The sequence below is a fragment of the Pseudorasbora parva genome, chromosome 3 (assembly GCF_024679245.1).
Source record: "Pseudorasbora parva isolate DD20220531a chromosome 3, ASM2467924v1, whole genome shotgun sequence".
Lineage (NCBI taxonomy): Eukaryota > Metazoa > Chordata > Actinopteri > Cypriniformes > Gobionidae > Pseudorasbora > Pseudorasbora parva.
Window position 1 is genome coordinate 33,437,986 of NC_090174.1, and position 12,538 is coordinate 33,450,523.

The 12,538-nt window shown below is 38.8% G+C and overlaps 1 protein-coding gene across 1 annotated transcript in view; it reads right to left on the reverse strand.

Moving 5' to 3' along the window:
* Nucleotides 1–1,835: 1,835 nt before the first annotated feature.
* The window catches only part of gjd1a (gap junction protein delta 1a), a 15,392-nt gene continuing 4,689 nt past the window's right edge, over nt 1,836–12,538 (reverse strand). Inside the window, exon 2 of the mRNA XM_067438532.1 lies at nt 1,836–3,857. Within this exon, the coding sequence (XP_067294633.1) occupies nt 3,029–3,857 (829 nt within the window). The 3' untranslated portion in view covers nt 1,836–3,028. The remainder of the gene's footprint in view (nt 3,858–12,538) is intronic.

The following is a 12,538-nucleotide window of genomic DNA, read 5'->3' on the forward strand; positions in this document are numbered from 1 at the left end:
TTTGTATTTGTTTTGCAGTTACAACCCAGTTCTAATATTTCTGTGAGAGTAATTTTGTGTATGTGTGTTTGGATCAGTTTTTTTTCTATATTGTGGGGACTAAAAGAGGAAAATAGTTGAATAAATGAAATAATGTATAAAAAAAAGAAACAAAATAGATTTAGGGGTAGTGGAAAGAAAACATGTTTTAATCAACAAAAACAACAGAAGTAAATAGAAAGGCCTCACCATGTTAGCGCACGCATGGGTGTGTGTGTGTGTGTGTGTGTGTGGTTCAGGTAAACTCTATGTTATCAGGAACAAAATGTCCTCACAACAATGGCAATATCCGAAATCCTTATCCTTGTGGCATGATACATTTTTTTTTTGAAAGTGTGTATGTGCGTGTTCATGCACGCAGACTTGTGTCACAATGGGGACCTAAATTGAGCTTTAAAATAATACAGAATTAGTTGGTTTTTTATATATATATATAAAATTGCATAAAGTTTTGTGTGATATGCTGGTTATAACAGTGTAAGGGGATAAAATACAGTTTGTGCAGTATACAAACCATTACGTATGGAGAGTCCCCACAAAGATGATGAACCGGTGTATGTGAGTGTGTCATAATGTGACCAAAGCCATAGATTTTTTTGGAAGCCTATAATGATCAAATGATACGAGAAAAGACAGAAATGAAAGAAAAAAAGAAAGAAAGGTAGGTACTTTCATGTTTTGTTAGTTCATCTGAAAATTTATATTAGCTTTAACATTCTGAGAATGTCTGTATGATTACCTAAAAGAAAAAACTATAAATATGACAGAAGACCTATTTCCAAACATTTATTTAACAGTATTAATTAAAATAACTTTAAGGACAGCACTGATCCTGAATAAAACAGTTGCAGAGCAGGATCATTTGTATTCCATATGAAGCAGCACAGACAATAGGAGCTATACTTAGCTTGTTTAACAGCTCTGACTCATTCCACTTTAGTTAGCAACCATTACACTGTCTTATCTACACTCATTTCCATTTAATTTCTATGTCTTTATTTAGCAGCTTCTCTCTTTGCTGCTAATGATTCAGGTAAGATCGTGGATTCATTTGGCTATTCATGCGGCTAACACTCTCCAACAATAAAATGCAAATTTTGAATTCACAAGAAATCCTGCATATAAAAGCTTGATATGTAATATCAACCCCCAAAAATCCTAATTCAATGCTAAGGTGGATTTATTATTTAAAAATAATTAAATTATAATAAATACTGAATAAAATAATAAGAAATATGTCCATTTGTTTCCGTTCTTTCTAATATCAAAGATGACGACAGAAGAGGGTCCTTAAAGTAATGTACATACTAGTTAATGAAAACATGTAATTTTGCACAATCTCTTAAGCCAAATGTTCACAAATTCAATTAAAAATTCGAAAGATTTGGATGGAAAACCAGCTAGTGTCAGCCTATTTAGTGTTTAATGATTTTCCATCTGGGTCAAGGTAAAACACACACACACACACACACACACACACACACACACACACACACACACACACACACACACACACACACACACACACACACAGTGTTCAGAGAACATCTATGCAGGTGATTCAGTGCTGTGTATTGTTTTTTTTATTAAGAGTCTGCGATTTATGCTTTCATTGCCTTCATCTCTGCAATGATTGCAGTCTGGATAAAAACCCTCCAGCAACATGCCCACTTGGATGGAAATACATGTATGTCCACACACAAACAAGTCAAGAAGAACTCTTTATGCTACTATATTTCATTTATTTCTTTAATAGTTTATTCATTTATTTTTATGACATATATTTATAATTCATATATATATCTTTATATATTATTGCTGCATTGGAGCCTTACTCAGTATAGACTCTCGCTGTCATTCCCATATAGAGCTATAGATCTCCTCCCGCATGCTTCAGAATACACCTCAAAAATACTGGGTGCAAAAAAGAAACAATCTGTTTCTATACACAGCTCGTAACACTATCTAGCCATTCTAATGATGCATCATAACATGCCTTTGTCTGGAAATGCCCATAGTATAAAATCACTATTTCCCCTGTCCATTACAGAACAAATGCAGATAAACAACACAATTATTGTTTTTTTGTTTGCTTTTTTCTCCTTTTTTGTTCTTTTTGGCAATCAATTGTTTTTAAATAATGGCAAAAGCTACACTTCAATGTGTGAAATACATGGATGTTTCATTATCGATATTCTAAGATATGTACAGTAATGATTCGGGGGTTGGTGAAACAGAGGAATTTGGACTGGGGACTGTGGTGTGTCAATGTTGATTTTTGCATGAGGATGGAGTCTCTTATGGCCCTCCAGCAAACGTGGGGGTGGCTTATCAGAAGATGAAAGTCCGTGTTTTCTCTTCTTGCCTTGTATACTTAATAGCTATAGCATATCTATAAAACTATGCAGAAAGAGAAAGAAGAAAGAAATGAAATGAAAGAAAGCAAGTGGGGGAGAGGCGTAGAGGAGTCTGTGCTGAGGTACATTTTTATACTCTTTTGTTTGTCCTCCTTTTTTCTCTTTCTGGCTGTTCAAAATGTGAGTGATGTCTCAGCGTTGACCCTGGAGAAAATTGTTCATATTTTACAATGTTTCTGAGTCACATGCTGAGCAGTCCTCTCATTTATCCATTTATCTTTTATCTCTTTTGACATCAAGCAACTCAATTTTGTTTCTTAAATTTCTCTTTTTCTGTTGGAAGACTTTTGTTGTTATAAGCGGGGCTCAGGGATATCAGAATGTGTGTGTGTGTGTGTTAGTGTTCCAAGTATGAGCCCTCGTTCTGATCCCCAGCATTCATTAAAGTCTGAAAAAGCAGTTTTATTCTCCATAATGTTTAGAATCCCAAGTCTTTTTTATTTTCACCCTTCCCCCCTCTCACCCTGTCCGATCTATGCATAAAATTAGCAGTGTCAAGTCTGCAGCACAGGGCGTGGCCGTCGCCTCATCAGCCACTCCCAACCTCGTCTAAGCCCCTCCCCTATTCGCTGTCAGACATAGGCCGATTCGCTAGACTGAGTGCGGCCCAGGTTGGGCACAGATGAGAGGTGGGACACATCCTTTTTCCGGATCTCACAAATGGACTTTCTGCGAGCCTGGACGCCACGGATCGCAGCCTTAATCTTCCGCCAGCCCAGATGGTTGAGCTCGGCCAAGTTTAGCACCACGCAGATCCCGCTAACAGCGAACATAAACACCAGGAAAACTGTCTTCTCCGTGGGACGTGACACGTAGCATTCGACCTCCTTCACACAGGGGTAGCGATCGCACTCAAACATGGCGGGAACATTGAATCCATACAGGAAGTACTGGCCAGCAAGAAAGCCAATTTCCAGAACATTCCTGAACACCACCTGTATGACGTAGAAACGGGAGATGCCCTCCTGTTGACGCATCTTGGCACTTTTAGAGTATGTGACCCCCTGCGGAATGTTGGGGATGTCTTTCAAATCCAGACAGTCGCGTTCGTCTTTGCTTTCCGGGTGCACCAGGATTCCGTTGATGTTGCGGAGCTTGCGGCTCGGTCCATGTCCGTGGTCGATGTACGGCCCGTGTAGGAGGCTGTAACTGCGATCTTTGTGCTTGGCAGACTGGTGCACTGAGTATGTGATAAAACAGAGGCTGGGTGTGCACACCAAGATGATCTGGAAAACCCAGTAACGGATATGGGAGATGGGGAAGGCTTTATCGTAGCAGGCCTGGTTGCAACCTGGCTGCAGCGTGTTACAGATAAACATAATCTGTTCGTCCTCATACACCTTCTCTCCCACTATACCCACGATCAGGATCCGGAATATCACCACTACTGTCAGCAGGATCCTTTGGGGGAGAGAAAGAAAGAGACACAAAGAGGCAAGGAAGAGGAAGGCAGTGGTAGAGACAGGATTGAAGAGAGGAAGGAAGAAAAAGCAAGAAGAAAAAGGATTAGAGTACATTTTTTTTTCCTGTTGAGGAGGAGTGACAAACAGCACAGTGTTAAAATGCTGAATCTCACAAATGCAGACATACATGCACAAAACGCATGACAAAATAGTAATTGCTGTAAGAAGCAGAGGTAAACAGGCATTTAGCATTTTTAAATGATTTCGATTTTTAAGTTTAAAAAAATGTGTCTATTTCGGCTTAATGTGAAAAGAAAACTTTGAACCATTCCTATATTCTCTAAACACTTTTTACTTAGACCAGCCTGACATTATAACACTGGTTTAACCAGTGGCGTGAAACAAGGGGCGGGATATCTCTTTGTACAACCAATGGCAGATGGGTAACCTGTTTGAAAAAAGTAATTAGGTGTGATTGAATTCATGCAGTGTGTTTGAATTCAAGCAGTGCAGCAATGATTCACTAGTAACATCAATAACATTTGATGAACACAATGAATTATGTTTATTCTGACAAGCCTCAGTTCTGCTAAGAGCAAGCTCACATTACAGGACTGTCTGAATTGCTGTGGTGCTCACACTACACAACAAGGTTTCTTTCTCATCTGTTGTTGTCTTGTCATAGCAGTGTGAATACTACACAACACAACGCTGACAAGGTGCACAAAAGACATTTGGTCAAGACGAGACAGTCCCGACCAACATCGAAAATTCATGCAAGAAATTCATGCAAGTGATTACGTGATTTTTCCTTAAATATCATCTCCACTGTGATTGGTTGGATTAGTTCCACCTTCCAACTCGCATTGCACACACTACAAGATCACATGGCAATTATATCAAACTAGTTTGAAAATATCTCACCATCTGTGAAATGTTTCTTTTGAAACATGTTAACGTCTGTTATTTGACAAATACTACATCTTATCCACTTCATCTGCGATAAAGAAAACAAACACCGGAAAAGTGTCCATTTGAAGCTGTCGAAGCAGAACACACCTGATATTTTTGGTGATAAATGCTAATGGTACAAAAATGACACATTTCATCTTTAAGAATGTACTGAAAATATCAATTCAAGAACTCCTTTCACATTTCAACATTCGTTCTTGTGTGGGTGTGTGTGCATGTATATGTTCCCTGATGATGACAACTGGGGCATACTGCATCAAGGTTATCAGAGTTTCTGTTGGAACTGTCTGTGTTTGTATGCATTTATATCCCCATCTCCGCTCTCTTACCAGCTTTTTGCAAGTTTAAATAGAGAAACATACAAACATTCATCCGATCATAGTGACAGATAAAAACAGAGTAGATGTGCGTGATCAAAGTTCAGACACCAGTCACACAATCACACATACAGCTTACTAATGTGACATACAGTATAACACACAGTGCCAGTGTCCTGATGAGCAGTACAACACCTTGAAGCTTTACGCATAGCCGGGTCTCCTGTGAGTGTGCCATTTAGAGCGAAACATCTACACCCTTCTGTCTCTCTCTCTCTCTCTCTCTCTCTCTCTCTCTCTCTCTCTCTCTCTCTCTCTCTCTCTCTCTCTCTCTCTCTCTCTCTCTCTCTCTCTCAACAGATGCAGCTTGAGCACACAAATTTTCCTCCATGTGTCTAGCTCACATCCTCGCACACCTACACACACACACACTTCTGCTGAGACCGTCCTTCACTCACAATAACCTTGCTCTAAAACCAGCCATGACGTTATTGCAGGCGGGTCTCAATGCATGAGCACATACATTTTATTACACACACACACACACACACACACACACACACACACACACACACACACACACACACACATAGATATTTTGACTTATAATACAAGACTTATAATCAACAATGACAATAGCATTTTCTGTTCATCCTTAAAGAATGATTCATATAGCCCTCAGTCCAAGTCCCTCAGCTTATTTTTAGCATATTGGATAATGTAGTTTAGTGGTTGAAGATCTGGGTGGGTAAGAAAAAGGTTGCATGGGGCGATGCTTGAATTATAACCCATGTCCTTGAGCAGGTTTCTCTTCAGAGACTGTCCTTGTAACTTAACATAGTGACATTCTACAGTAAAGTTGCCTTGTTTTTTATGGCGAATAATTGAATATTCTGTTCTGTATTTTAGATTGTCGTGATTCAATTGGCATATTAATATGTACAAGATATACAGTACATATACAGTAACGTTCGGGGTAAGTACGATTTTAATGTTTTTAAAATGTAATTTACTCCTGTGATGGCAAAGCTGTATTTTCAGCATCATTCCTCCAGACTTCAGTCCTTCAGAAGTCATTCTAATATACTGATTTGATGATTTGATTATTGTTGAATATGTTGAATATAGTCGTAAAGCTTAATATTTTTGTAGAAATGCAATAGTGTTTCTTTCATGATTTTTTGATGACATGAAAGTTTGAAAGAACATAATGTATTCATTATAAATGTCTTCACTGTAATGTTTTGATCAGTTTAATGCATCCTTGCTGAAAAAAGTACATTGCAGAATTACTTATACATTAACATTGTGATGGGCAGTCAACGCTAAATGTTAATATATAGCACAACAGACTGGTTTCAATATTTGTGTACATTTAAATATTCTGACATTTAATTTGATGAAAAGACAGTCATTTAATGCCATATACTTTTTTCCCTTCAAATCAAGGTTTATAATGGGATCCATTCTGGAGCTGGTTGATTTGGTTCATGTCTTAGAATTGTTTGTCTGAATTGTTTTGAAATCTCTTTTAGAGAAAATGAATGTGAAAAGAATAATGAGAAATAATTTGTGCTCTGAATACGAAAGGCTAATGTTAGCTCAGTGCTGTCTAGTTAGCACTGGTTTTAATGGACATATGGTGAACATTTGCGCTGAGCTAAGTAGGACAGTTATGACTCTTGATCAAACTCAATGACACTTTACTGTAGTATAACAGCAAGACATGTTCCTCGGTTCAAACAGCAGATGCTGTAACCTTTATATAGCACTTATAATAATTAGACTAGGATACAAAAATCAAACGTATAACTGTATCAATGGCTAACAGCCCTGGTGGGTCTTTAAATTAGCAGCACATCCCCCACTCCCTGCTGCCGTTACTATAGCAACCACATACTGAACCACTCAGCACTCTGCACTGTACCGGAGAGAGAGAGCGATAAGGAGGGAGGGAGGTATGATTGATGGAATATTGGGAAAGAGAGCGAAAGAGAGCAAGTAGGCATACCAAGGGCGCAGGGCAGACACAAACCTGCATACCAAGAAAGAGAGGAAAATGAGTGTGGAATTGAGGAATGATGAAAAACACATAGGGAATGAAAAAGAGAGACATCTCAAGGTGAACTAAAAAGAGAAAGAAAGAGATTGAATAAGATGAGGAAAGGAAGGAGGGAAGCGGAGGCAGACAGATGGGCAGAGGCAGACTAGAGGAGCAACTAGACAAACAGACAGATACGGAGAGACAGATGGACTGAGACGACTGAGAGCATGTACCAAGAAACACAACATCATGAAATGATGAAGGACATGGACTCATTTTACAGCACCTGGTGTGTTTGCAGTATGACGCACATTGTGTGTAGCGTGTCAGTTTGCAGCAGAGTAATTTACAGTAAATGGAGCATGTGCTTGTGTGTGTGTGTGTGTGTGTGTGTGTGTGTGTGGTACATCTTCAGATATAAAGCTCTAGCTTTTTGACAGTTTTATTCAGGTATATATAATTTTTCACCGATATATATATATATATATATATATATACTGTTTAGGCATAATATTATGACCACCTTGCTAATATTGTGTTTGTCCCCCTTTTGCTGCCAAAAGATCCCTGACCCGTTGAGGCATGGACTCCACTAGACCCCTGAATGTATGCTGTGGTATCGGGCGCCAAGATGTTAGCAGCAGATCCTTTAAGTCTTGTAAGTTAGGGGTGGGCCTCCATGGATCAATTAAACACCTCAAACTCCTTGTGCTCCTCAGACCATTCCTGAACCCTTTTTGCTTTGTGGCAGGGTGTATTATCCTGACGAAAGAGGCCACAGCCAACAGGGAATACTGTTTCCATGAAAGGGTGTACATGGTCTGCAACAATGCTTAGGTAGATGGTAAGTGTCAAAGTAACATCCACATGGATGGCAGGACCCAAGGTTTCCCAGCATTACACTGCCACCGCCGGCTTGACTTCTTCACATAGTGCATCCTGGTGCCATGTGTTCTCCAGGTAAGCGACACACACGACCATCCACATGATAAAAAAGAAAATATGATTTATCAGACCAGGCCACTTTCTTCCATTGCTCTGTGGTCAAGTTCTGATGCTCACTGTTGGTGCTTTCGGCGGTGGACAGGGGTCAGCATGGGCATGGCACCCGACTGGTCTGCGGATATCCAGCCCAATACACAAATGTGTATGCAATGTGTATTTTGACCTTTCTATCAGAACCAGAATTAAGTTCTTGAGAAATTTGAGCTACAGTAGCTTGTCTGTTTGATCAGACCACATGTGCCAGCCTTCACTCCTCACGTGCATCAGTGAGCCTTGGCCACCTATGACCCTGTCACCGGTTCACCACTGTTCCTTCCACAAGAGCTGCAGTTTTGGAGATGCTCTGACCCAGTCGTCTAGCCATCACAATTTGGTCCTTGTCAGACTCCCTCAAATCCACTACTCTTGCCCATTGCTCTTTTCCCTGCTTCTTACACACTTTGAGGACAAAATGTTCACTTGCTACCTAATATAGCCCACCCACTAACAGGTGTCGTGATGAAGAGATAATCAGTGTTATTTACTTCACCTGTTATAATATTAATAATGTTATTACTGATCGGTAAGAAAATCACTTTTTACACAAAGAATGGCATGACACATGCAGATACAGTAAGAATAGTATAGATGTGTTATCTTTCCTAAGTAGGTCTATTCTCCAAGGGGTCCTCGCTGCAGCCTGTAACACAATGACGTACTGGATCAGATCCAACACGTACACGGGTGCCCATGTGCGGTGGTTTCATTCAGATTTTGTTGATGTCATATACGCATGTGCAGTAGAGTTTTGGTAAACTGTGGATAGATAAATACTCAAACCGCTCACGCAAAACCAATTATTAATAACATGCTCACGCCATCAGGACACACGTTTTGCATTTTCCCTTGAATGTGTACTGTTATTTTAAGTTGTTACAGATCTTGTTGTACTGTACCTTGAGGATTAAAATTACAGAGACAATTACTTGCTCATTCTTGTTTCCACTCAACAACAAATATAACCAAAATATGTTAAAATGTTAACTGTTTTGCATGTATGTAGAGAGAAACTAGGATAACTTAAGCATCACATTTATTAAAAAAATGACTTATTCATCAATAATTATCTCTTACTATTTATCAGTGCAACTACTACACAGGTTAGAACATCGTCTATATACAATATTGATCATACATGTAACCTAAGACCAGTGTATACACATTATAACCCAGAGATCAGAATGACGTCGCCATAACGCACCACCATCCAGTACGTATTGGATCTTATCCAGCTACGTCATCGTGCTACAGGCTGCAGCGAGGGGTGTCTCCTATGCTTAGATGCACACACCCACAACACAATAACACTCCAAAAGCTTTGTATTTATTTTTATGTATCAGTAAAAACAAGGAAAGTTTACTAAAACTAAGGAGCATCTCTCAAGTTATCAATTATTCATAAACTTTGAGGGCTTTTCAGTGATTTTCAGCTCACATTCTCTTTCCATCTTCTCTCTTTCTCAACATCAAACAACAAATTCACTCTTCAAATAAACAGCCTCTGGTAAGAAAGCCTTTACTTATAACATGTATATATAGCTGAGCATCTCACCTCATTTTATACAGCTGACCTGTGTCATTCGTCCCAGTGTCCTCTACCTCTCCAAAGATAGAGCTCTTACAGGGATAATTTACCCAAAAATGAAGATTCTGTCATATTTTGCTCACCCTCATGCTGGTCCAAACCTGTATGAGTTTCTTTATTTTGCTGAACACAAAAGAAGATATTTGGAAGAATGTTTGTAACCAAGCAGATAGAGCAACCATTCACTACCATAGTAGGGGGGGAAATACTCTGGTAGTGAATGGTTGCTCTATCTGCTTGGTTACAAACATTCTTCCAAATATCTTCTTTTGTATTCAGCAGAATAAAGAAACTCAGGTTTGGAACAACATGAGGGTAAGTAAATGACAAATGAATTTTCAAAACAGAATTTTCATTTTTGGGTGAACTATCCCTTAAAGGACAACTCCGGTGAGAAATGACCCTAGACAGATGGTTACCAAGTAGATCGTTCTCTGGGATGCGTTTTCATGAAAATCGAATGTAAAGAGTTTTATCTCTAAAAACAGATTCGCTTATAAAGCTTGTCTATGGGGCACCGGGTAGTGAACTTAAATCGCTCGTTAATACCACTAACAAGGCTCAAAATAGCCTCACACTAACACGGTAGCATAATGAGAGTCCCTACATGCAAACCGAAGCATTGAGAACTTCGTAAGTGTACAAACAGTTTAATAAGAAGATACTTTATAAATACAGCACATTACGCATTTACGGACAGGAGCCATCTTGGAAAACAGTCTCGATAAGTCAAACCACGAACGCTTAGTATGAAGCTATTGTTAGTGGTATTAACTAGCGATTTAAGTTCACTACCCGGTGCCCCATAGACAAGCGCTATAAGCTAATCTGTTTTTAAAGATAAAACTCTTTACATTCGATTTTCACGAAAACGCATCCCAGAGAACGATCTACTCGGTGACCATCTGTTAATTACCCCTAGGTTCATTTCTCACCCGAGTTGTCCTTTAAGTGCCTGAAATGTGTGTAAACAGCATGCACTGTTATCAAAATGAGGACATCATAGACTTTTTTTTTTCTTTTCTTTTTTTTTTTTTTTTTACTTTTATTACTTTAAACCTACTCTTTTATTTATTTATTAATTTGTTATCCTGACGTGGTCATACTCAATTCTAGTCAGAATATGAGTCTGAAACTGCTCCATTGGGCTGTGATTATGGGACGTGTTTCAACCGAACCAGGAAAGACCTCAATTGGATAGACCTACAACCAGTCAGAGCAACGAATCTGTGTTGCCAAGTCCGCATTTTTTTCCGCGGGTTGTTTTCTATGTCCGCGGGTGTAAGCGACTATTATGTGATATATAGACCCATGAGTGCGGATTTTAGCAGGCAACCATTCCAAAATAACACTAATTTTACCCCCCAAACGCCTTTTTTTTTTACGGAGAATGATTCCGGAGGGCTAGTAGTTGGCGGGTTTTGTTGTAATAATTATTTCAGCGTGCGTGCGTGCAGACAGGGTTGCCAAGTTTAAACGATCTTTGCCGGTGTTGTAAAAAAATAAAATAATTGAATGATACACAGAGTACTTACCCAACATTATCATAATTTTTGAGAGAAATTGTGAAGGTGAATGCAGATACAAACAAGCTCTCTGTTTAGGATTTGAACAAATATAATCCAAGCCCCTTTGATGACGTGATGATTACGTTACTGTTTATCATCTGTCCATCATCGTCTAAAGCCCGCCCTGATGATTTCATTGGTCCGAACCGTTTCTGTTCGGGGATAATTACTCCTCTATGGAGCGAGGCCAGACCGAACTGCCTGATCTAAAAAATTTGTGGGCGGGACTAAGTTCGGCTGGCATCCAGGCTATTCATTTGTAGGATTAAAACAAACAAAAAAATTATGAATTGATTTTACATATAAGGCCATCCTCAAAGACATGTTATCATATTTAAATAACTGCTGTAGACACATGTGTCTCCAAAGGATAGCTAAACAAACCCCAAACCATGCACACACACACTTATTCAAACATGGAAAACGAGGACACCGGGACAGATATGTGTTTGCAAATGACTATCACTCTAGAGATTTACCTCATATGCTCTCTATCTCATCCACTAACTCTCTCACTCTCTTTCTCCTCCTCTGTGTCTCCTCTGTGTCAATAAATAATTCCTACTTCAAACAAGACACAACTAGTAATGCCCTACATCCTGAGTGAAAAAAATTAAAGAAGACAAGGAACCAGGAAAAATAATAATGAATTCCCGAGAGACAAAATCAACTAAATAGAAGAAAGGCTGAGGGAATGTGGGGTAATGTAAGCTGTATGTGGACTATAAACTTCAGAAAAACAATTTGTACACAGACTATCAAAGCGTTCTGATCTACACACTCACAGTGCCTCTATGTGTGTGTTTGGTACCATAGAGAGAATGAAGCGCTGCTTAGTGATAGTGATAGTGTTACTGTAGCTCAATCAGTAGAAACAGCAAGGCCATTGCTTAAATTCCCAGGGTATTCATTTTTCAGTAACACTTTAGAAAACCATTCCATCATTTAACTACTCAAGCATTCTAAGCTTTTGAGTTATTTTAGGTTAAAAATAGAAGTTACCGATTAGCTAATAGTGAATAGTTACTAGAACTTTAATATTTACATTAATCATTTTGTTCATTAATAACACAATTCTTAAGTGTTACCAAACAAATGTTTTTAATTTTGATATATTTTAAAATGTAATTTATTTCTGTGATGGCAACA